Source organism: Panthera tigris, chromosome B3 (assembly GCF_018350195.1).
Source record: "Panthera tigris isolate Pti1 chromosome B3, P.tigris_Pti1_mat1.1, whole genome shotgun sequence".
NCBI classification, from domain to species: domain Eukaryota; kingdom Metazoa; phylum Chordata; class Mammalia; order Carnivora; family Felidae; genus Panthera; species Panthera tigris.
The window spans coordinates 30,772,690-30,795,835 of record NC_056665.1 but is presented as its reverse complement, the minus strand read 5'-3'; the positions used below and the strand labels follow the sequence as shown (position 1 = coordinate 30,795,835).

The following is a 23,146-nucleotide window of genomic DNA, read 5'->3' as shown; positions in this document are numbered from 1 at the left end:
CTGCCCCTTATCGTCTCTGATGGGCTGCATTTCCAAGAACCCAGAAACCCTGTTCTGGGAGACAGTTGGAGGGGGGCTGTGAATGAAGAAGAGACAGTGCAGGATAGAGAAGTGACTTAGGAGTCAATCCCAGAGGGCTTCCTTGGGGAGGTGAAAGTGGTGTAGAGCAGGAGAGAGGGAGAGGAATGGGTGGTTTCAATGGGCAGCAAGGCCAAGGGAGAGACTGGCAGCAGGGATATACAGGCTCTGGGACAGTTGAAGACAGAGGAGTAGAGGGAAAAGTAGCAAGGGCCAGCCTATTCGGCCTGACTGCGGCCTCAGGGCAGTTGGGGGAGGAGAGAAGGTATCAGTGCTGCTTGGAGACTTGGCCTTGACTCTCCTGGGTCAAGAAGACCCATGATTCATCAAACACCAGTGCAGGCTTGTATCAGCTGTGTGGGCTTCCCCTGGGGCCAGGAGAAGGGGCTCAGTCTACCTCAATGTCACCATTTTGTAAAATGGGCACTCCTTCCCAGTCCCTCCTCCTGTCGTGGGGATTAGTCCCGAAGTTCCCTTTCTGGTCTGGGAGTCTGCTCTCAGATATGGGTAGGCAGAGGGTTAATGGTGTGGGCTGCCTGGGTGGTGCCAAGACTTTAGCATGGGTCGGTGGGGGGGGGGAGGGTGCCCCAAGGGGAGGGTAAGTGGGAGGGGCAGAAAGAATGCCGCATGTCTGGGTTTCTCTACCTGAAAGACGGTAGGTAGGTGGGTGTCCAGGACTACATAGAGGTCTATTTTCGTGTGTGTTCCAGTGTGTGGGTGGCTGGGGGTGTGTTTTGGGTTTGCATAAGGCTGTGTGTTTGTGCATGTGTGCGCGTGTGGGCTGGGAGCTGCCAGGACAGAGCAGTGATTGTGCCCAGGCCCGTCCTGCCCCTCGGCGCCGCCCGCCGTGACTTGGCTGGGCCTGGCTCCATGAAAGGGGCCGTGTGCTCCTGGAGGGTTCCCGCCCCCCTGCCCGGCGCCCGTCCATCCCTCCCAGAGGTTTGCTGAAGGTGGAACATCCCACAGCTTCCCACCCTTCCTGCCCACGGACAGGGCGCTTCTGTCTGGGCCAAGGCAGAGTGGCTCCATCCCTCTTCCTGAGACGAGGGTTGGGGGCACAGAAAGAGCCTGTCTTTCCCCCCAAGCCCCTTCTCAGACAGGGAGGTGAAGCTTGGGCCAACGTCCCCCAGCAAGCCACCCTCTCCCAGGGCTCAGGTTGTGCCGGCATTTCCTGTCTCCCTGGGGGCACTCCTAGCGTGTTTATGAATGGGGACCTGAGTCCTGCCTCTGGGGACCCTAAGCATGAGGCTTACTTCCCTCATGATACTCTACTCTCATCTGTCAGCGGGCTCTTAGGACAAAGGGTCACCATGTGGGGAGTATCTCTGTCTATGAGGCTCCCACGGTGCTCTCCCAGGCTTGCCAGGGGCAGGGTCTCAAGCGGGGGCCCCTTTTCCAGGCACTGGGGGTGGGGGTTGCTGCAGACCTTGATCCTTTTGAGTCTTCAAAACCCCTGGGGCTAGCCAGACTGTCTCTCCCTTTTTCTCTCCCTAATCTCCTCCGTCTCTGTCTTGGCCACTTAGCCACCTTGCTGCCTGTCTCTGCCTCTCCCTGTCTTTCTTTGCCGTTGGCTCTTTTTCCCCCTGCCTCGTGCCGGCTGTAACTGGGAGAACCACCCTTGCCCCAAGACAGTTTAGAGAGTGAGGCCTGGGGCCTCTTGCCTCCCCAGCCCTGCCCCCCCACCCCCCAATCCTTGAGTGATTGCTTCCACGATGTCAAAGTTCTCTGCAGCTTTAGCATGCAGTAGGGTGCTTGGCTTTCTCTTTCCTGACAGACAAACGGAGGCTCCAGAGAAGCAGTTTGACAGAGAAGCAGAAAGCTGTCAGTTCTTGGCCCAGACACCTGTCTGAGCCCGCCCATGCAGGCACCCCCCCCACCCCACCCCACCCCACTCCCAGGCAAGCAGTCCCTGTGTGCCCTGCTCCCAACACATTCCTGGTCGCCTGGGGGCAGCCAGGCGGCCCTACAGCCAGCATGCGTCATGGACAGCCTCAGCAGCATTCCTGATGTCTGCTGCCGCCTGACTTTATAAGGGAGGAAGTTTGGGAGTCAGAGCTGCTGGGCAGGATGGCCAGTGGGGCATGCCCAGGGCCCGGGGGCAAAGGGGGGCAGTGGGAGAGCTGGACGTGTGTATGTTGGGGAGGTATACCCAGTGGTACTGAGATGGAGCAGTAGGTTAGAGATGGTTGGGGAGGGAAGGGGGGGTCCATATTCATTCATTCATTCATTCATTCATTCATTCTCAAATACAGCGATGCAGCCATGGAAAAGAAGAACCAATCTGGGGGAGACAGAAGGCATGAGAAAGATTTTAAAACCTTCTCCACAAAAACTGAACTCAGGGGTCCAGGCAGGCTTAAAGAAGGAGATGAAGGAGGAGAAACCAAGAGAGACACAGAAGGCTGGATGTCGGAGCAAGCCTGAGGCTGTGGATAGGAGTGAGGAGAGTGAGGCAGGGGCACTGCCAGCCAGCTGGGGAGGGGGAGGGGTCCTGCTGTCCGGCGAAGCCAGACTTCTTCACCATAGCTCCTTGGGGTTTGGCACCAGGTATGCAGATCCTGTTCCAGATCCACATCCTAGGCAGACAGGGGTGAGGCTGGGAGAATCCTTCTGAGAAGTCAGAGGGGGGCTGTGGGGGAGTGCCCTAGGAGGGCCAAGGCAGGGATGAAGGGCTCTCTGTCTCCCCTATGGGTGTAATGTGGGTGGCCCTGTGTGAGAGTAAAGATGGGCCAGGTGCCCTGCCCCAGCAGCTGGGCCCACCCTGAGGTCACCCAGGTCCTGCAGAACTCAGGCCAGATCCCCTCCCCTTGTGCCTCCAAGGGATGTGCTTTTTCTTTACCAGCTTTCTGTCCCCAAGCCAGGGCACTTCCGAGGAGGCTAGGAAGGATGGAGACTTATTTAGAACCAGAGCTACAGACCCCGGGGCCAGTGGCGCTGAAGATCCCTGCACTGCCCCCTTCCATTTCAGAGCTGGGAAAGCAATGCCGTGTGCTGATACTCAGTCCCCTAGAGCATCCAAGACCTGTGCATGGTCACAGTGGGTGGCACATAGCCACGAATGTGACTGAGTGCAGGTCAGTGCCACGTATCACAGTGTGTGGAAGGGAGTGTGGGGCAGGTGAGGATGTGGTGCGATGGGTCCCGTCTGGCTCTAGATACTGGACATGACCTTTCCTGAGCATGCCTGACCCTGTGCCTACTCGGTGTCAGCCCCCACCTCAGCACGTCCCAAGGCTCAGTCCTTTCAACCGAGCTATCACCAAGCTTATTACCTCTGCGAGTAACCAGGGGGAAGGTTACAGGGAAAGACTTCAGGTCGGATCAAAGGGACAACATAACCTGCTCATGGTGGTGACAATGGGATCACAAGAGCCAAGCCCAGATGCTTACTACCTGCCAGGGCTAGCTGCCTGGGAGATGCACACACACCTGCGGACTCATGGCACTCACTGCTCTGGCTCTCCTGCCTCCCTGCTTCCAGCCTGAGAGTCCATAACCCAAGGCCACCTCAGAGGCCTGTTGACCACCTGCTCCTCTCTTACCCCACAAGCCACGCCCATAGGAACAACAGTAGTTTAGTTCAAAGTCACACGGAACTTAGACAAGTAGCTGTTCCTCTTGGCAGATAGTAGCTTCCCAGTAGAATGCGGGACGCCAGGCTCTATGTGTTCACGGCAAATGGCCTCCTCATCTCAACCCTATGGAAACCTCTGCCGGGGTCAATGTGGGCCTGTTCCTCTACATTCCAAGAACTCTTGAACCACAGGACTCACTGTCAGGGCAATTGACCTTCTGTTTGGTTGCAAGGTCAAGGAGGCCAGGGCAGGGCAACAGTTTTCTCAGCTATTGGCTGAATCCTGACCCTGGTCACTGGCTTCAGTGGCTCGTCCTCTAACCAAGAGCTTAGAAGCCACCCAAGCCAAGGGGTATATATATATATATTCATATATATATACACACATATATATATGTGTATATATATATATATATACACACACACACATATATGTATATTATATGTATATTTATATATATATATATTCTTATATATATATATGTATATATATAAACATTTCCAATTTAGGGACCTCTTCTAGAAGGTGAGTATCCCTGAACTGGTGGATTAGGCGATGCTAAACTTGGTCCATAGACACTGACAGGGGCAGGGCTGGTACCCTGGGCTCCCAGCCACATGTCCCAACCCTGGGGCCATGTGTGGCACAGAGGAAGCGGGAGGGAAAATGAGAGGTTTGCTGGAAGAAGCAGCTCAGAGTCCACCCAGGCTGGAGGGCCGGGGTGGGGAGGAAGCAGGGCCTCAATTGCGTCTTTGTAGGAAGCCCGGTCGCTCCCCTAGCCTGAGGCACAGGGGGTGGGGCTGCTGTGGTATGGAGCAATTCTGAGAGGCTTTTCCTTGCCTTATAATTTTCCTCCTTGTGCAAGGAGACGGCTGGATTTCCAGGCCCTCTTCCATATCTCCTTTCCCCAGCTTTCCTGGCCCTGGGGGGGATGGGGAGGCCCTCCTCTTAGAGGGCCCAGGCTGAGGTAGGGGGTCTCGCAGGGAAGAAACAGAGCAAGGGACCCTCCTCGCCTGGCATTGGGCCTGCTCAACAGCCCCTTCCCCCAACAGGGTCCAGTGAGGTAGCTCCCATTTTACCGGTGAGGAAACTGAGGCTCAAAGAGGGCACCACCTGTGCTAAGGCGTCAGGAGGAGCAGTGGCAGAGCTGGATTTGAGCCCTTGTGCTCGGGGCTCTGGAGCTGGGTGTTGTGGTATCAGGGAGGGGCATGTGCACACAGAAGCAGTGGCGGGGGGGTTATTGTTGCGTGTGAATCGGAAGCGGGGCAGCGAGATGAGGGTGTGAGAGCTGGCCCCTTGCCTGGGGAAGACACACTTTTTCCCTTCCTGTTTTCAGGGTCTCCTGGGGTTGGGGAGAGCGAAGAAGGGAGGGGAGAGCCTTTGCTTTCCATGGTTGGCTTGGCAGCCGGCCTCTCCTGGTGTGGCTGGACGCGGGTCCGGTTCTGGGGCTGGCTGGATCAGGGAGGGCTCTTCTCCAGGGCTGGCTAAGGATGGCATGTTCCAAAAGCCAGTGATAAGTGTCAGCCATGCCCACTGGGGTCTTAGAGGTCAGGGAAGAGGGTGGAGAGGCAAGGGCGTGGGCAAGAAGCCTGGCCCAGGGGGGCTGTGGGGCCACCCCCTCTCTTGGGCTGAATCCAGAGTCAGAAAGCATGTGGCAGCCTGTTGCTCATCTCTGAGCTCCCTTTCAGCTCTGGGATGAGAAACCGTTAGGGGTAGGGCCCTTGGGGAGGTGCCTCGGGGCTTCCCCGAGCCTGGCAGACTGGGCTTGGAGACAGTGAGTGTGTAAGCTGGGAAGGGGGGTTAGCGGAAGCAATGACTGTTGGTCTGGACACAGGCCTGGACCAATTTGGCCCAGCTTGTGCTCAAGAGTCTGTGTGTCTTGGAGAAGCCACCGCTCCCTCTGCCTCAGTTCCCCTATCCGAAGGGGATAATCCCACAGGTGGAAGTCCCATGTCCAGGAGACCAGAGGAAGCAGGGGCTTGGGACGGGGACTACCTCCACCCACCCACCGCCCCCCCACCCCCAACACCTCCTAGCCACATGCAGCCATGCTCTCTTTGGCTTCAGTCTTCCCATCTGTGCAGCTTGGATGGGGAGCCTGACACAAACCTGGCTTGCCCAGCCCAGCTCAGCCATTAGTGGCTGATAGAGAGGTGTGGTCACTACAGCAGGTATAGTGCAGCCACTTCTGGCCTAAGAGGCCACAAGCCCAACTCTCCGGGGCTCTGGGCCCACCTGCCAATGCCCCAGAGACATCTGTACCAGACACACCCAAGCCCACCCAGCTCCAGCCAGACTCAGTGTCATCTGTTCCCAAACCTGCCTGCCTTCCAGAGAAGGCCTCACCACCCACCCACTGCTGGGTGGAAATCTGAAAGTCGTTTTGGACATTCTCCCTCCTCCTTCCCCATGTTCCAACCATCTTGCCCCCAAATTCCCTTTCAAATTCATCTCCCCCTCTTGCTCTTCTGTGCCATCCCACAAGGCAGATGGTCACCATCCTTTGTCTGGCTCAATGAAGTTCCTGCCTTGTTTTGCTAATAGCAGCCACAGTTAACCCAAACTGAAAGTCATTCTGTCATCTACCCTTGTCTGGAAGCCTTCAATGGCTCCTCATTGCCCCACGATCAAGCCCCCACCCTAGTATGGCACTGAAGGTGCTGGGTGACCCTGCCCCAGCCCTGCCAGGTTTTCCTGGTCACCTCCCTTGAACATCCCACATGCCAGCCTCACTAGACCTTGGGCTGTTTTCCATCCACGACTGACAGGTCCCCACTCCCAGCCTTTGCTCAGGCTGGGCCTCCTGCCTGGCCAGCTCTTCTTCCCTCTCTGCCTGTGGAATGCCCTCCTGTTCCTTCGGACAGGACAGGAAGTCTTCCCCCACCCTTCCCCACAGCCCAAAGTTCCTTCTCTGCAAAGACGCTCAGCTGTGCCTTGGGGAGTTGTGCACTGTGGCCTCTCTGCTAACACCCTGTGTCTCCGGAACAAGACTGGCTCTGCTTGGTGAAGGGAGATGGGAAGCAGGGGGAGGGGTCCAACGTGGGGAGAGGGGCAGCTGCGTTCTCTCTGGTTGAGCCAGCCACAGGGGCTCTGTCTGCAAGCTGGCCCCAGCTCTCTCCCCCACTGTGTCTCACCTCCCGGCTTCTCTTCAGTCCTCCTCTCCCTCCAGGACTCCAGTGCCCAGGCAGGGGGCTGGACACAATGGCTGGGGCGAGGTCGGGGACTGCCCCAGCCAGGGAGTGCTTTTCTGGGCCTGTGGTGACAGAGTCTGGTGCTTGTTTTTAAAGAAAATAGCATCAGAGCCCCTATTTATAGCTGGAGGCCATAGCCACAGACAGGAGATGGCTGGGGCTGAGGCTGTGCAGGCTCCCGCTCAGGCAGGGGCTGGGGGTGGGGCCATTCCCAGGCCCCCTGCCCCCCTTTCTCAGCCTCTGAGGAAGTGCCCGTGGGATCCTGACATCCCCTATGACAGGATGACAGGATGACAGGATGACAGGATGTAGCCTGTGCTTTGGGGTGGGGGAAGGAGGGGACTTGGGTGAGGGGATGGAAAATTTCTCTCAGGATTGGTCCCTGGGGCCCAGAGCCCCTTGTGGGAATGCGTGGAGGTGAGGGTGTGTTGTGTCTGCTGGGAAGACAAGGAAGGACCTGTGGGGGGTTGCCGGATGCAGAGGCAGTGCTCTGGGTTGCCACGGGGACGGGGATGGGTGAAGGAAAGGGAACAGAGCAGGGTCAGAGACCGAGAGACAGACACGGGGAAGAGACAGAGGGGTGGGGGAAGAGAGGCCTGTAGCTTGGCTGACACCATGTGGAGAAGGGGATAGAGAAGCCAGAAGAGACTTCAAGTGGAAGCCTCTGTGCCACAGAAAGTCTTCATGGTGCTCTGGGCAGTGTGGTCAAGGTCTGAGCTGGATCCAGTAAGGAACGGCCTGAACTAAGCATCTCTGTGCCCATCACCCCAGGAGGCCAAGCCTTGCCCACTCCCACCACTGCAGGGCCCAGGGCCTGGAGACCCTCAGTCTCCGGGTGGAGGGCCAGACCTGTTGGAGGCTAAGAAAAGCTGTGGGGGCATGGTGGACCCCGATGGGCTTTGTCACCAAGATTCCCTGAAAGACGGCCCTGGGCTGATGAGGCAAGGTAGTGCCAGGGCCATTGGGGACAGGTCTGAGCCCTGGCTTGCTAGGGGGCGGATTCCCCCAGGCCTGGAGGTGTTACTGGCAGAGGCTGCGGCCTGGGCTCACACCTGCCGCTAGCCTCTATTCGGACCCCTCCCTTGGTTGTGCCGTTGGAGGCTGTGGCGTGGCTGTAGCCTGAGGCATGTGTCATGGAGCCACGGCCACAACCAGTGACTCAGACAGTTAAAAAAAGGAGCAGCTTGGAGCGGTGACTCAACTGGCTCTGGAGGGGCTGGGTGGGTCCGGCTGGTACAAAATGGGGTGGTCTGGGTTTATTTTTGGTAGGGTGGGGCTGGGGCAAGGGGGTGGAAGATGGGAACCGGGGGTGGAGGAGGGCCGCTACCCTCATCCCGGGAGAGCCCCGGCGCTTCATGCCAACTTGGGAAAATGGTTTCTAGGTGCCGGGGAGCTCAGGCAGGCTGGGCCGCCTCTCCGCCCCCCTTCCAGGCCCAGCCCACTTTGCTGTATGGCCCCAGACAAGCAGCTGGCTGTCTCTGGACAGAAGCAGAGCCCCCTGTCCTATTCTCAAGAGGCTTGAGCTCAGAACTTTACAGCTGACCTTGGGGACTGAATATTCTACCCAGAGGCCCAGAGAGGGAGAGTCTGCCCAAAGCCACACAGCAGGGCTAGGTATCCCAAGGACTGTGGTTGCACAGCTGGCTCCGGTCCCTACAACATCTCTCCTGCCTCAAGGCTGTCAACAGTTGGAGGGACAGGCCCCCATCTGAGTACCTGACTCTGGTGGAGCTCAGCTGGGCTTCAGATGGATGGCCGGAAGCACACGGGCGCCAGATGCTGAAAGATGGAGCCTCAGCCGGGGGCGGTGCCTGGATTCTATTAGAACATCCGGGGAGCTGGCTGAGCTGTGCCCAGTGGTCTTTTGAGAAGAGGCTATGGGGGTGAAGGCAGAGGATGCCCACACACCGGGATCTTAACCTGAGTGCCCAGCCCCTGCCCAGCCTCTTGTCTAGAGTGTACCTACAGCTGGCACTCTCTGCAGCCAGTTTCCGAGACTCACTTCCTCTCACCTCCGCCAGCTCTGGTCTCACACATACATGGACTTGGGCATCACCAACACCCCCAATGGGTCCAAGCAGCTCAAGGCAGAGAGGGTCCCTCACTCCCTCAGTCTGGATTCTGTTCCTCATGATGCAGTGACTGTGCTTAAGGAGCAGTGCAACAGCCCCATGGGAGCTGTGGAAGCCATTTCACGTCACCAGGCCCTGCCTTCCACCCTGACCTCCAGAGGGGCCCCAGGCGTGGGCAGGGAGCAGGGAAAAGATGGGTGTCTAGGCTCCCCATCCTACAAAAGTTCCCGGTGTCTGCTCATTCATTCCCACCCATCTGCTCTCAGAGTCTGAGTGTCATTTGCTCATTCTTTCAACACATACTGATTGTGTTGCACCCAGGGCCAATGATCCATCTGAGGGGCTGTTAGGCTTTGGGATGGGGCTGGGAAGGGCTTTCCTGCTGCTCCTCGCAGTGGGAGAGGAGTTTGGGCCTCTGTCCAGGGAGTTGGCCGGATGCAGGACCCCCTCCCCCTTTCTGAAGGGTTCTGGGCAGACAGCAGCTGGCTGAGAGCTCCCTCGAGAACCCACCTCCCCTTTTCCATGTCACTGAGTCCCACACAGACTTGTTCACAGGGCTGCCTCATCCAATCCCCTACTCTGGAACCTTTCTCAAAGAATCCCCTTATTGCTAGGCTGCCCCTACTCCAGAAGAAAATGGTAATAACAGAAAATGCAGCCTCAGGAGCGGGTACCTACTGAGCATTTACTCTGGCAAAGGGCTTGAGTCCTCAACACACGTAGGAGGTAGGAATCATTTATCCCCATTTTACAGAGAAGACTGAAGCTCAGAAAGGTCAAATCACTTCCTGAGGTCATGCATCAAGTGGTAGGGCTGGAATTTGATCCTCGGCTCTCTAATACCGTGTTCCTTACCACTGTGTGCCTGTTCTCCTGCCTCCCCCAGCCCTGTAGAGGTTCCTGGAGCTGAGGACTCCGAGGAGGGAGAGGTGGAGTGAGTCAGGACTGAAGGGCGGGAGAAGGCACACTCTTAGCTGCTCCAAGGCACCCAAAAAGGGTGATTTGTTCCTTCCCTGACCATGGTGGGAAGTGTGTGTGTGTGTGTGTGTGTGTGTGTGTGTGTGTGTGTCTGGGCCTGAGGCCGGCCTGGCCAGCCTCCAACTGCAGGAGAGCTGGGCTGGCCCCAGCTGCTGTGCACAGGGAAGGGGCAGGGAGGGGTTGGAGTCGTGGGAATCAGCATCCTGGGCCCACTGATATTTATAGCTGGCCCCTCCTGAAATGTGGGTGGGGGAGGGTTGCTCTTAGGTGGGAAAGGAAGTTGGTCTCCTCTCTCCAGCCCCCACCATCTCCCCAGAGAGCAGGCTGGCCCAGGCCAGAGGCCCTGCTTTGGCCCTGGAGTTGGGGGGTATGAATCCTGAGCTGGAGGTTTCCCCCAGGACCGCTGGCTGCAGGCTTGGATACTCTCCTTGCTAGGCCTTGAGCCTGGCTGCTGAGCACCACTGTATAGTGTGTGTGTGTGTGCACGCATGCATGTACATGTACCTATTGGGCATCGTACTGATGGAAGTCACGGACTAGGGGGCAGAAAGGCCTGTAACCCCATAGTGAAGGAGGGCAGGGCCCCAGGAAGGAGACCACCAGGCTGTGGCCCTCAGCAATCAATGGTTGGAAAAGGTCCACAGAGGTGGAGGTGCTGGAGCTAGACCTTGAAGGATGAGGAGAAACAGAGAAGACCAGTTCCAGGGAACAGCTTGAACAAAGGTGGAGGAGTGCCAGGGATTATGGATTATTACCTGATGGCCGAGTTCATCAGCCACTCTTTGGGACACAGGATGACATTGAATGCCGAGGCTGATATATCGGAGGGGGAGGGAGGGCCCAGCAGGTGTCTTTGGGCCTCTACAGGATGCTCAGGAATGTCCCGTTTGTTTCTAGGAACAGCAGGAATGGGATGTTGGGGCAGCAGAGGCCAGTCCCCATCCTGGCTGGGAGAAAGCTGGGATTGTGTTCTGCTCCCTGCCTTCAGGCCCCCAGACCTGTTCCATCTGGGAAAGGACATCTTCCAGGGGCCCTTGGTATCCGTTTTGATATGGATTCTTTGAAAGCCAAGAAGTTCTTCCTTGTATCTGACCTGAGTCTCCCCTGCTCTCAGTATGTTTCAACTCAAAGCAATTCCTTGGTTTTCAAGTCTTTTTTTCCATTTTTTTAAAAAGCCACAGAACACTTTGCCAAAACCACATCCTACACAAAAGCCAAATCTGTAAACATGCTCATGGAGCTGCTATGCGTGAATTGGGGTAGGGCCGGCTTCCCACATTCCCGGGCTTAGCCACCTCTGAATGTAAAGCCTGGAACACCTTGGGCATAGTCTGAAAACCCCTGGTTGACTCAGTGATCAATATGCCCTTCTGTGGGCTCAGTCCTGTGTGGAGCAAGGCAGTGGATACCCCTGGTCTGCCTGCAGGAAGCTGCTGGTCCTGTGGCAAGGCCACCACCCAAACCAGGATACAAGGACACAGGGCAGGGAGGCTAGCCCCCACCCTGCTAAGACTTGGTATGTGATTCTGAGAAAGTAGTCTCCCCTCCCTGGGCCCCAGTTTCCTTACGAACCAGGGGGGACTCATCTGGGTGGGGAACCCCTGTAGTAAGGTCTGGGAGGGGAGGCAGCTCACTGACCCACCATGACTATTAAGCCATGAGGAAGACACACACTGAAATGGATTAGCACGAGCCGTGGCCGGAGGCCTGGCTCAAGCACATCGGAGCCACCAGAGCTGGCTCCACCACAAGCTGGGAATGGCTGGGTCTGGGCAGGAGCTCGGCGGGAGGAAGGAATGGTCAACAGGACAGGCACTGTTCAGAGCTCGGGGAGCCATGCCACCAGGCCACCTTGATGGCAGCCCTCAGTGCTGCTGCCCTACATCTGAGGCGATCATGGCTTCATTTGCCACCGCAACCCTCAAGGGGGGTAGGGGACTTTCCCGAAGAGGATCTGCTTATGCTGTGACAAAGTAGTGAGGGTCCAGAGAGGTGGGGTATAGGGACACAGGAGCTGTTTCTCCCTTGAAGACCTGACTCTCTTCCCTACTGGGGGGGGGGGGTGGTGCCTGGGCCCACTGCAGGGTGACTACCTTCCTGGCCCGATCTGGGCTGTTGTTGAGTGGTAAGACTGTGGCCTGTGTGCCCAGAGAGTTGCCTAAGGCTGGGCCCTGCATTTCTGTGAGCCTCAGTTTCCTCATCTATAAAATGGGGAATGTTTCATAAAAATAAAATGTTTCTTGACTTGCAGCGCTGCTGTGAGGCTGCGGCCCAACATGGTTAGTGTCCCCCATGGGATGTCTCTGGAGGTAGGGGCCCAATTGTAAGATGGCTCCACCCTCTCTCTTGTTGGGAATGATGCGCCCTTCTGAGAAGCCGAGAGAGCTAGGAGCCCCTACCCTGGGGAGAATCCAAGTACAAAGTTGTTCACACAAACCCGGTTCATTCCAAAATCACTCACGTACGTTGAGTAATAATGATAATGTAGTACTTTTGAAACTGGACATATGCTGGGGCAGGGAGTACAGTGGAGGCAAGAGGGGAGCGGGGTGGGGTCAGGAGTTGGGGAGAGGCTGTGAAGGAGCAGAGGGACCAGCAGGGGAGCAGGCTCGAGTCCTGGAGGAAGGCTCCTTGTTCATTCGTTCCTGGCATTGAGTAGGAGCCACAGCACAGCACGGCACCCCCTGCCCCCCTCCTGTCCTCGCCTCCTCATCCCGGGCACCGCCCAGCCCAGGTCTGTGAGTGAGCTGGCTGTGGACGTAGTTGTGCATACTCACGTGCACACCCACATTTGTGTGCGCCAGTGAGTGTGTACGTCAGGGCTATTTCCAACTCCCCCTCCCCTGCCTGCCCCCTCCTGGGCAGCTCGCCCAGTTCCCAGAAGCAGCCTATACGCTTCCTTTGAAAGCTCCACGCACAGCCTGCTCCCCTTCTGCAGTCACTGCCAGCCGCCTGGCCCACCTGGCAGCCCCCTCCACAGCCCCCGGGGCAGGCAGCACTGAAAGACCCTTCTTGTCCTGCCCTGGAGGGCAGGCGAACGTTGGGTGAGGGGTGGCTCAGTTATACTTGGTTCTTGAACAGCTTTTCCAGAGTCTGGGTGGCCCGGGCCAAGGGCCTGGCCTCTGCCCTGCCCCAGAGGCCCCAGAGGCAGTAAGCTCACCTGCGCATACACACACACACACACACACACACACACACACACACACGCTCGTGTGCCTCAGAGGCTGTCTCCAGTACCATTGGTACCCCAGAGGATCCCTAGAGGCAGAAGAATCTACCCTGATTCAATTCCTTGCACTTGATGCCTCCATGGCCCTGTTCTCCAAGCTGCCCCCATCAGTTCAGAGTCCTCACGCGGGGAATGCAGAACCCTCCTTACCAGGAACTCCTGCCCCACCCAGTCCGACTTCAACCTTCTGTCTTTCACCCTCTGTCTTTCAAAGTCAGCTGTGCCAGCCAGGTAAGAGGTATGGGGGCCACTGGCCCCGCGGGCTCTGTGTTCACTCTGACCTCTCAATTTTACTCATGCTGTTCCCCTGACTGGAACGCCATCTCCACATCAGCTCAAACCCAATCTCCTGCACTGCTTGTCCCTCTGCTGAAGGCCTCCCATAGGGCTCAGAAGGAGCTGGACACCACACTTATCATCCACACCGTGTCCGCATGGCTCTAGCCTAAGGTCCCACGCAAGTGGGGAGCTCCCTCAGAGCAGGGATGGGGGCTCTTCCTGGGCTGCCAGGATCCTATGTGGAACCTAGAACACTTTGCTCTCTTTCAGGGGTCTGAGTTTCCCAGTCTGTACCATTGGAAGTTTGGCCCAGATGGTCTCCAATGGGGCTTGATTCCCAGGCCTCATGGCCTAGGTGCTCTGGAATGTTGATGAATGTAGGGAAAACATCCCAGTGCACCTCACTCTGATATCTGAGACCTTGAGGGCCTTTGGGCTTGGGGTTTCCAGTAAGGATGGGAGTGATGCCTTCCTCAGGTAGGGGGCCTGATCCTACCAGGGGAGGGAAGTAAGGCAGGCATGGTGACAGAGATGGGTTGTTGAAGGGGAATCTGCCTGGGAGTGGGGGAGAAGATACCAGCCCTCCTGCCCCCTCCCCACTTCCAAATTCTTCCTAAAGGTAGGGATTGGCTTAACATTATAAAACCCCACTGGTGCCATGCCACTTTTCTGCTCTAAAATCTTCATCGGTTCCCTGTTGCCAACAGAACATAGGCTGTGGGCCGTATTCTGCCATTTAAGGATTCTGTGCCCCAGTCCAATGGCTCTTCCTGGCTTGTGCTCAAAATATGCCTTCTAACCAGGCTGCTGGTCTTCCTATCTCAACATGATCTGCTCATATCCACCTCAGTGCCTTAGCTCAGGCGGAGCTCCTGCCTAGAATACTGACCCCCTTCCCATCCTCCGAGCCTTGGCTCAAGGATCACCCTCGGCCCTGCCCCAGCTTGCCTGTCAATTTCTCTTCCCCATACTCTTCATCTGGATCTTTGCAGACATGATAGGATCTGCTGTTTGAGTTTTAATTTGCTTTTCTGTCTCCTAAAAGAGTTCAAGTTTAGCCTATCCATTTCTGTGTACTCCTCATTGCCCAGCACCATGCTTGTACGTTTTTGTTGCTGAGAAGGTATTTGAGAATGGCTCTCGGTTGAAGCCCAAGGAGATGGGGGTGCTGGAATCTCTTGGCTGGAGTCTGCAGGTTGGATAAGCACCCTTTTCCAGTCACCTCAGATGGCCCCTTCCCACCTCTCCAGAGGCCCAGCCCATCACCCAGACCCTGAGACTTTGAAGGAGGGGGTCCCTGGGAACAGAAGCAAGGAGCCTGGGGATCTAGCTCTGACTCACCCCAGTGGGGGGTCCTCCCCTGACTCATTTCCCCTCTGGGTACCTCGTGATGCTGTCCATTAGAGCTGGCTTCCTTATGTGATGGGGAGCAGGGTGTGGCCTGGGCCCCTGGAAGGGAGATTCAGGCCCTTCTGTTCAAAGTTGCTTTTGGGAATGTTCCTGAAAGATGTAGGCTGAAGCACTACATACATGAGTATGATTCATACATGGGTAGTAATGACTGATAGGCCCCGAGGCCACAGTTCTTATGGCCTTACCTCAAGGAGAATGCTGTGATGGCGGACTTCTGGCATTTAACAGAAAGGACATGCACCCTGGTGCCTCTCAGAAGGTGAACTGCCACTCAGTCTCTGCTGGGGTCAAGCACCAATGGTGGGGACAGGGAAATGTGGTGGGGGTTGCCCAGGGCTGTCTGAGGGACGAGCTCCTGCCGGGGTGCAGGATATCTGAGGGGCTCTAGGAGGCTGAGCCTGTCACTAACCAGGCCTTCTGAGTTAGGAGAGTGGGGAGAGGAGACAGGAGCTAGAGAGGAGAGCAGGAGGAAGGTGGTGAAGAGGCCGTACAGTCAAATGCACCTGGGGCCGAGCAGGGTCCCAGAGTGGTTGGAGGAAACCAGAGGAAGCGGCAGGCGGGAGAGACTGAGGTACATGTGGGACCCCATGGAGGGTGGGGCAGGGTGGCTCCCTCCCCATTTCTCACCATTCCTGGGCTGGACTGCTGAGGCTGGGGTACTGGCTTCTTGCTGTCGCTGAGTGTCCTGTGGGCACCAGTGCCGTCACCAAAAGCCTGCTGGGCTCAGGGAGCCCAGACAGCATTGGGCAGCCCCACTGGGTATAGCGGACTATCCTGCACGGAGGCCACACCCTAGGCCGACGGACTGGGGCCAGCCTCAGACAGCCAGAGCCCACAGAAGCCTCAAGATGGAGAGCTATCACGGGGGGATCTTGCTTCTACCCGGGACTGGAAGCCCCAGAGAGCCCAGCCTGGAATGGCAGGAGCTTGTCTCCCAGTGGGGGCTACTTCTGGGCCCTCTTGTCCCATTTTTCTACCTCAGGAGCCCCCCACAGCTCTGGCAGTCTGGGTTGGGGGTCTCAGGCCCCTTACTCACCTGTGGATGAAGGTCTGGCCAACATGACCAGGGTCAAAGCCAGGGCCAGGGCCAGGGCAGGGGCTGGAGGCGGAGGCTGCTGGCCAGAGCTCATCGCGGCCCGGCTGTGCAGCAGGATCGGCGAGGAGGAGCCGAGCAGAGTGGCAGTAGGGAGCCCGGACACCGAAGGCGCCAAGGCGCGGGCTGAGACAAGGCTGCTCTACGCCGCGGGCTGGGGCTCTGGAGCTGCCCGCGCCGCCACCGCCTTACTTAACTCCGGGGGCGGGGCAGGCGCCGACCCGCGCTCCGGTTTCAGGCTGGGGCTCCCCCGTTGGCCCCCCTCACCCCCAACTTTCTTAAAGGGCCCGTGCTGGGCTGCCTCCTCCCCGGGCAGGGGTGAGAGGACCCTTACAGCTCCGTTAGACCCAGGCTCCACCCTGGAGTTTTGGAACAAAGTCGCAGGGGAGCCTAGATCCAAGCCCTCCCTGAGCTCTGACCCAAGGGCTCCAGGAGACCCCCTCTGGGAGGAGACCTGAGCTGGGCAAGCCCCCTCACTTACCTCACTTGTCTCTCTCCTGCCCTGCAGGGATTGGTGTGTGTGTGTGTGTGTGTGTGTCTGCTCCAGGCCTAGGAGGACAGCTGTCTACCACTACAGAGACTGCTTTGGGGCTGCTTTCTCTGAGGCCTCCTCGGGTCTTCATTTGGACAGAGAGGCACTGGTCTGAGGTTCTGCACTGCTCTGTGTCCTCTGGCATTGTGACCTTGACCGTCTCTGCCCTGCAGAGCCTCCACTTCCCAGCCTGTAAAGGAGAGATGTTCTAGACTCTCCCACAAGGCAGGAGGGATTCTCAATCCCACAGTATCATTTGCTTCAAAATAACCTTGTGAGGTGAGTGAAAACCACTCCCCCCACCCCTCATTTTACGGAGGAGAAAACTGTGGCTCAGAGCCGGAAGTGGTTCTTACAAGGCCCGAGGGGGAGTGTAGGTCCCTGGCCCGTTGGGACTAGAACCCCGGGCATCCTAACACCTGAATGCAGGTGTCTCAACTTCCTGGGGCTGCCTCCTGGAAATCTGGCCCCGGATTTAGCTCCCACCTAAAAGCTTTTGAGCCCTGCTCCTCTTGGCTCCCCCACCAGGCAACAACATCAGTCTTGTCCCAAACCACAGGAGAGAGGGCACTCTTGAGACAGAACGTCCAACCCCGGAGACTCTGCCCGCTCTCTGCCTGGCCCCAGCATCTGCATCGCCTGGCCTCAGCTTCTCTGTCCAGCAGATGGGTGGAAGAGTGCCCCAGAGTGCTGTCCCCTCCCTTCTCTCAACAGAATCCTTCTTTCACACCTGCCTGCTCTAGCCCGCTCCCACCCCCACCCCACCAGCACTCTCTTCCCAGCTCCTCCCCACCTTTAAATATTTCTTATTAAAAAAATTATAAATTATATATTATAATGTATATTATATGTATAAATATTATATATTATATTAGTTTCAGATGTACACCATAGTGGTATATATATGTTACAAAAGGCTCACCACAATGAGTATAGTTACCATCTGTCATCATACAAAGTTATAACAATATTATCGACTATTCCCTGTGCTGTTCTTTTCATCCCCATGATGTATTTATTTTATAACTGGAAGTTTATACTTCTTAATCCCCTTCCTACTTTGCACCCCCCCCCGACAATTGCCAGTTTGTTCTCTGTATTTATGACTGTGCTTCTGTTATTGTTTGTTTGTTCATTTGTTTTTTATTTTATGTATTTATTTTGAGAGAGAGGGAGAGTGCGCATTTGAGCTGGGGAGGGGCAGAGAAAGAGAGAGAGAGAGAGAGAGAGAGAGAGAGAGAGAGAGAGAATCTTAAGCAGTCTCCACGCTCAGTGTGGAGCCCACCTACAGGCTCGATCTCACAACCATGAGATCATGACCCGAGCTGAAATCAAGAGTTGGACGCTTAACCGACTGAACCACCCAGGCGCCCCTGTTTTGTTTTTTAGATTCCACATATAAGTGAAACCATACGGTATTTGACTTTGTATGACTTATTTCATTTAGCATCATACCCTTTAACTCCATTCATGTCGTTGCAAAGGGCAAGGTTTCGCTCTTTTCATTTTATGGCTGAGTAATGTTGCTTTGTACATATACACAACATCTTCTTTATACATTCATCTGCCGATGGACACTGGGGCTGCTTCCATATCTTGGCTGTTGTAAATAATGCTGTTGTGACCAGAGGGGTGCATGTAACCTTTGGAATTGGTGTTTCTGATTTCTTCTTCCTGGAAGTGGAAATATTGGATCCAGAGGTTCTGCGGTTCTGAACTGCTGAATACCTAGAAGTGGAAATATTGGATCGTATGGTACTTCTAATTTTAGTTTTTTGAGGAAACTCCACACTGTTTTTCAGAGTGTCCAAGCCCTCTCTTTCACTAGTGACTGTCCTCCCAAGTATAATGACACTTCATAGTTTGCAACAAAATTGAGCCCCATTTTGCAGATGAAGAAACTGAGGTTGAGAGACATTAAGGGGCTTGAGCAAGTCTACACAGCTGCGAAGATGTGGAACCAGGTCTTTGACCCCAAGCCCAGTGCTCTTAACCACCACAGTGTAGTATGATGGTGTGGTGTCTGTGTGGTGTTTGTAAATGCCGATGTTGGACCTAGGCCCTGAGTTCGAATCCCAGCTCTCCTACTTAGCTGTCCAACCTTGAACAAGTTGCTTCACCTCTCCCGTGACTCGGTTTTTTCCTTTGTACAATTGGGTCAGTGAGGATTCCGTGCACTGGTGTACCTCATATGCCTAGCCCGGGGCCTGGCATGCAGCAGACGTTCCATAGACACTTGTCCTTTCTCTTCCTTCTCTGTAGTCCTCACGTCCTTCTACCCCTCACAGTTTGTACACAGCTTCATACCTGTTGCCTCCTTTGATGAAAAGTCAGCCCCTTGAGGGCTGCTTCTTTATGAATCAAAAAACTTGGGTGGAGATTTCTACCCACCCCATCTGCCCTCCCCTTCCCTCCCCCTCCCTCTCCTCCCTTCCTTCCCCCTTCCCATCTTCTCTCATCTCCCGAATCCCACCCACGCAGACTTACCCACCACTACCGGGAGTATGTCTGTGGAGCCTCCAGACGAGTTCCCGCCCACAGCTGAGGTTCAAGTCAGGATTAGGTCGCAGCCTCCCCCTGCCTCGTTGCTAGCTAGGGAGAGAAACACAGGCCTGGAAAAATAATGGCAACGAGCACAGCAGTACTAACCCACACTTGCTTGTCTGCTGGGGCTTCCCAGTTTACAAAACATTCACCTGATCTCTTGACAACCCTGGGAAGTATGCGTGTTGGGGGATAGTGTTCCCTTTGCGCTGATGAGAAAACTGAGGCTCTAGTGGAGATACAGGATACTGGGGCTCCTGCACACAAAGCTTGGCCTTTGTTTAGCCTGTAGCCCAGGGCTGGAACCCTGGATAGGTGCTGAGCGACATCATGCCAGCAGACTGGCAGAAAGTTGAGGCCCCATGTTGCTTTGGAACTGATCTCTGACCACCTCCTGCTGTCTCAAGAGCAAAGGTTGTTGGACCCGGCAGTGCCTGCTTCTCATTTGTCCCCTCCCTGGCCTCCTCAGCAGGCCTCCCTGGGACCCTGAAGGCCAGGTCCTGAGCAGAACTGACCAGGACCCATCTATGTCACGAAGTTCTCTGGCGTGGGCTGGCCAGGTGCCCTCGGTGACCGTCTCTGAGTGCCCCTGCCTTCCCGGCCATATCTCAACTTCCTCCAGGAAGCCCTCCCAGTCCTTTCTGCCTTTCCACAAACTCCCTGGAGTAGTGATCTCTTCTCCTGGTGCCTCCCAGGGCATCCCTAGCCTGGTCAGGAGGTGTTATTCAATGCCTCCCTTTCCCCTAGACTGACTTCTTCTCAGCAAGGTACTGCACAACACTTGGGGCAAGGGAGAGGAAAACCCAGAACACTCTTGAAGAATGAAAAAGGATGTCCACACCTCAGGTGAAGGAGGATTCAAAGTGTCCTGAAGCTTCAGAGACCTGTGGCATGTGTTTCATGTGCCTCAGTTTCTCCAAGTGATCTGCCTCTGGGAGAACAAGACAACAGAAAGCCCAGCATCACCTACTTCCCTACCAGCAGAGTTCAGCTAAGACGCTGGACACGTACTCCTGGTCACTCTCACCCTCAATGATTCTTGGACTCAGTGCCGGCTCTGGCAGCAGCTATGGCTTGGTCCTGCCCCTGGCCAACGCCTGGCAGTCTGAGCGCCTCTGTGTTTTGCACTCTGACCACATGGGCTCCACCCAGAGAACCTGTGGCCGAAGCCAGCGTGCTGGTAAATGGTGGGTACTTATGCCCCAGATGGAGTGGCGTGTGCACTGGGGTGTACTCCAGCTGCCCAGGTCCTGCCCTCAGGGAATTGGCCTTCTGCCATGAAGGACACAGAACCCAGGCCACTACTGTGCAAGGGGACACAAGCTTTTGGCCCCAGTTCCGTGGCCCTGCAGTCTCATGGCCAGGGGCTCCCAGGCCTGGGCTTCTGACCCGGGCCTCTGCTGGGAGTGGTCTTGCTTCTGTTCCTGGCTGGAGGCATCCATGGGGCTCCTGTAAGCGCAGGCAGCCTGGCTCAGGAGGGGCGGGGGCAGCTATTCCCAACAATTACACAATTCAGGAGCTCAGAAGTTGTGTTTGCTGTCTTCAGGAGCCAGCTGCGAATGGGAGGCTAGTGGCAAGGCTTTGCTCTGATCGGGGGCAGGCTTTGAGCCACACCCACACCCTGCAGGGGAGACAGGGGTGAGGGGTGGTGCAGGATCCCCTCAGAGCCTCTGGTCCAAGGGGCAGGACTCATTTTCCACACCGTGTTCACAAAAGCTGTGGCTTCAGTGGCTATGAGCAGCTGGCCACAGCTGACTCCCCTGGGGTCATGCTATTTCTAAATGTCGGTTCATGCTATTAACCCCTGCTGTGCTCCACCAGCAGACATCGGCAGCCTGCAGAGAGTACGTCTGGGAGGGGGGGAAGGAAGAATCCTTGTCTGGATGGAAACTTTGTGAACATACTTGCTCCGAGTCTAGCACGGGGCAGGAAACTTTGGGGGTTAGGGCAGGGCTCCTAAAAGAGGGATGTAAAATACCTGCTCAGGATGGAAATGAAGCTTGTGATGGGCGTTAGGAGACGTGGGTCTGAGCTGGCGGCTGGGCAGGGCAGTGGAAAGAATGTCGGGTCAGGAGCCAGAGGTCCAGTTCTGCCAAGCCTTTTCTGTGTGGCCTCAGGTGAGTCACTTCGCGTCTCTGCACCTCTTCTCTCATCTGTACGTTGTAGAACCGCCATGGTGCTTGCACGATGTTTTCCAGCAGAGATGCTGGCGCTTTATAAACCACGAAGGGCAGTGCCTGGTGGTTATGATGACGGCAACCGTTGATGCCAGGGTCCTACTCTCTGAGCGACTCCCAGGTGTCCCTTGAAGGAAAGGCAAGATGGACAGCCAAGAGACAGCCAGAGCACACTGACAGAGCTGTCTTCAGCCTGTGTGGGGCTCAGTGAGGATGCCGCCCTACATGAGAACACTGAAGTTCAGCCCCTACTGACCCCATTGGCTCGCTCTCCTTATACAGTGAAATCCTGTGGTAGCCAGCCTCCAAGATGGCCCTCTGTAGTCCCCCACCTTCTGGCATTTGCACCCTTGTTTAGCCACCTCCCACACTGAATAGGGCTGACCTGCGTGGCCACTAAGGGACTGCAGCAGTGACTGTGACTTCCAAGGTGAGGTCATAAAAGGCATGGCAGCTTCTGCCTCGCTCTCTTCTGACTGCTTGCTCTGCGTGCCAGCCACCATGACCTGAGGAGCCCGTGGGGGGCCCATGTGGAGAAGAACTCTGGCCTTTGGCCAACAGCCGGGACCCGTTCACCACTCATGTGAGCGAGCCATCTTGGAAATGGGTCTGCCAGCACCAATCAAACCTTCAGATGACTGCAGCCCTTACTGCCATCTTGATTGCTGTCTTTTGAAGAGCCTGAAGCCAGAACCATCCAGCTATGCCACTTCTAAATTCCTGACCCACAGAAACTATGTGCAATAGTAAACGTTTATTGCCATCTTAGGCTGTTAGGTTTTGAGGATAATTTATTATGCAGCAGCAGATAACTGATACAGACCCATCCAAGTATAAGTAGTAGTCCAGTGAGCCAGACTGGGCATGGTGCTGGGACTCTGCTCCCACAAGAAGGAACGTTTGCTTGATCAATCAATGGATCAACCCATTCACTCATTCATTCAACAAATATTACTTTTAAAAAATATTATTTATTTTGAGAGAGAGAGTGGGAAAGAGGCAAAGCAAGAGACTCCCAGGCAGGTTCTGTGCTGTCAGATTGTTCTCAAGAACCATGGGATCATGACCTGAGCCAAAATCAAGAGTCGGATGCTTAACCAACTGAGCCACCCAGGCGCCTCTGGGTGTGTTGATTTTGAGGTGCTTGTGAGAAACCCAGTGATACAGTGTAGGCTGTAGGATGTGTGGGTCAAAGCCCCCGAGAAGGCCTGGGTCAGAGGTACGTCTGTTTGGGAATTGTTGGAGGACAGACAGTGGGACTGAAGCAACAAGAGGGTGGGCTTCCCTGGCGAGAGGTGGGTGGGGTAAAATGACAGGAAGGCCCAGGACTGAACTCTGAGACACTAATAGTTCTCCTCTTAACCTTTTTTGGGACATAATTTCACACTTGCAGAAAAGCAACAAGACCATTACAGATGTTTCCCACATACTCTTCACAAGATTTACCAAACATTAATATTTCACCAGGTATTAAATTTTCTAGGTATATACGTATTTTTTCCTGAGCTATTGGAGAGTTAAGTTGCAGACATGATGCTCCTTTATCCTTGCATACTTCAGTGGCTATTTCCTAAGAACAAGGGCCTTCTCTTTCACAACCAGACAGCCATGATCAAAATCAGGAAATTAACATTAGTACAATGTTCTTAATTAGCCACAGACCTTTGTCCAGTTTTGCCAATTTCCCCAGTAATATCCTTGATAGCAAAAGAGAATTCTGGCTGTGGCATTGCATTTTGTTGTCCTCTTTTCCTTTTTTTTTTTTTTAAAGTTTATTTATTTATTTTGAGAGCGAGTGGTGGAGGGGCAGAGAGAGAGAGAGAGAGAGAGAGAGAGAATTCCGAGCAGGCTCCGCACTGCCATCGTGAAGCCCCCATGCAGGATCCGAACTCATGAACCATGAGATCATGACCTGAGCCGAAACCAAGAGTCAGATGTTTAACCGACTGAACCAGCCAGGGCCCCCTCATTGAGGGCCCCCTCAT

The 23,146-nt window shown here is 55.5% G+C and overlaps 1 protein-coding gene across 14 annotated transcripts in view; it reads right to left on the bottom strand.

The window, feature by feature from the left end:
* CSPG4 (chondroitin sulfate proteoglycan 4) overlaps positions 1–21,697 on the bottom strand; it is a 40,236-nt gene extending 18,539 nt beyond the window's left edge. Inside the window, exons 1-10 of one of the 14 annotated variants that reach the window (XR_006218494.1) lie at positions 20,963–21,697; positions 19,826–19,915; positions 18,928–19,032; positions 18,627–18,757; positions 17,896–18,114; positions 15,852–16,630; positions 15,443–15,500; positions 15,001–15,093; positions 14,787–14,851; positions 12,361–14,591 (exon numbers count right to left, since the gene is read on the bottom strand). Coding sequence is in view for 1 of the 14 variants with exons in the window: in XM_007099242.3 (XP_007099304.2) it covers positions 15,852–15,945 (94 nt within the window). In the remaining 13 variants the exon portion in view is untranslated. Of the gene's footprint in view, positions 1–12,360; positions 14,592–14,786; positions 14,852–15,000; positions 15,097–15,442; positions 15,501–15,851; positions 16,631–17,895; positions 18,169–18,626; positions 18,792–18,927; positions 19,053–19,825; positions 19,916–20,962 lie in introns of those variants that run through there. The other 13 variants (XR_006218490.1, XR_006218489.1, XR_006218487.1 and 10 more) reach the window with 13 other exon arrangements.
* Between the last annotated feature and the right edge of the window lie 1,449 nt (positions 21,698–23,146).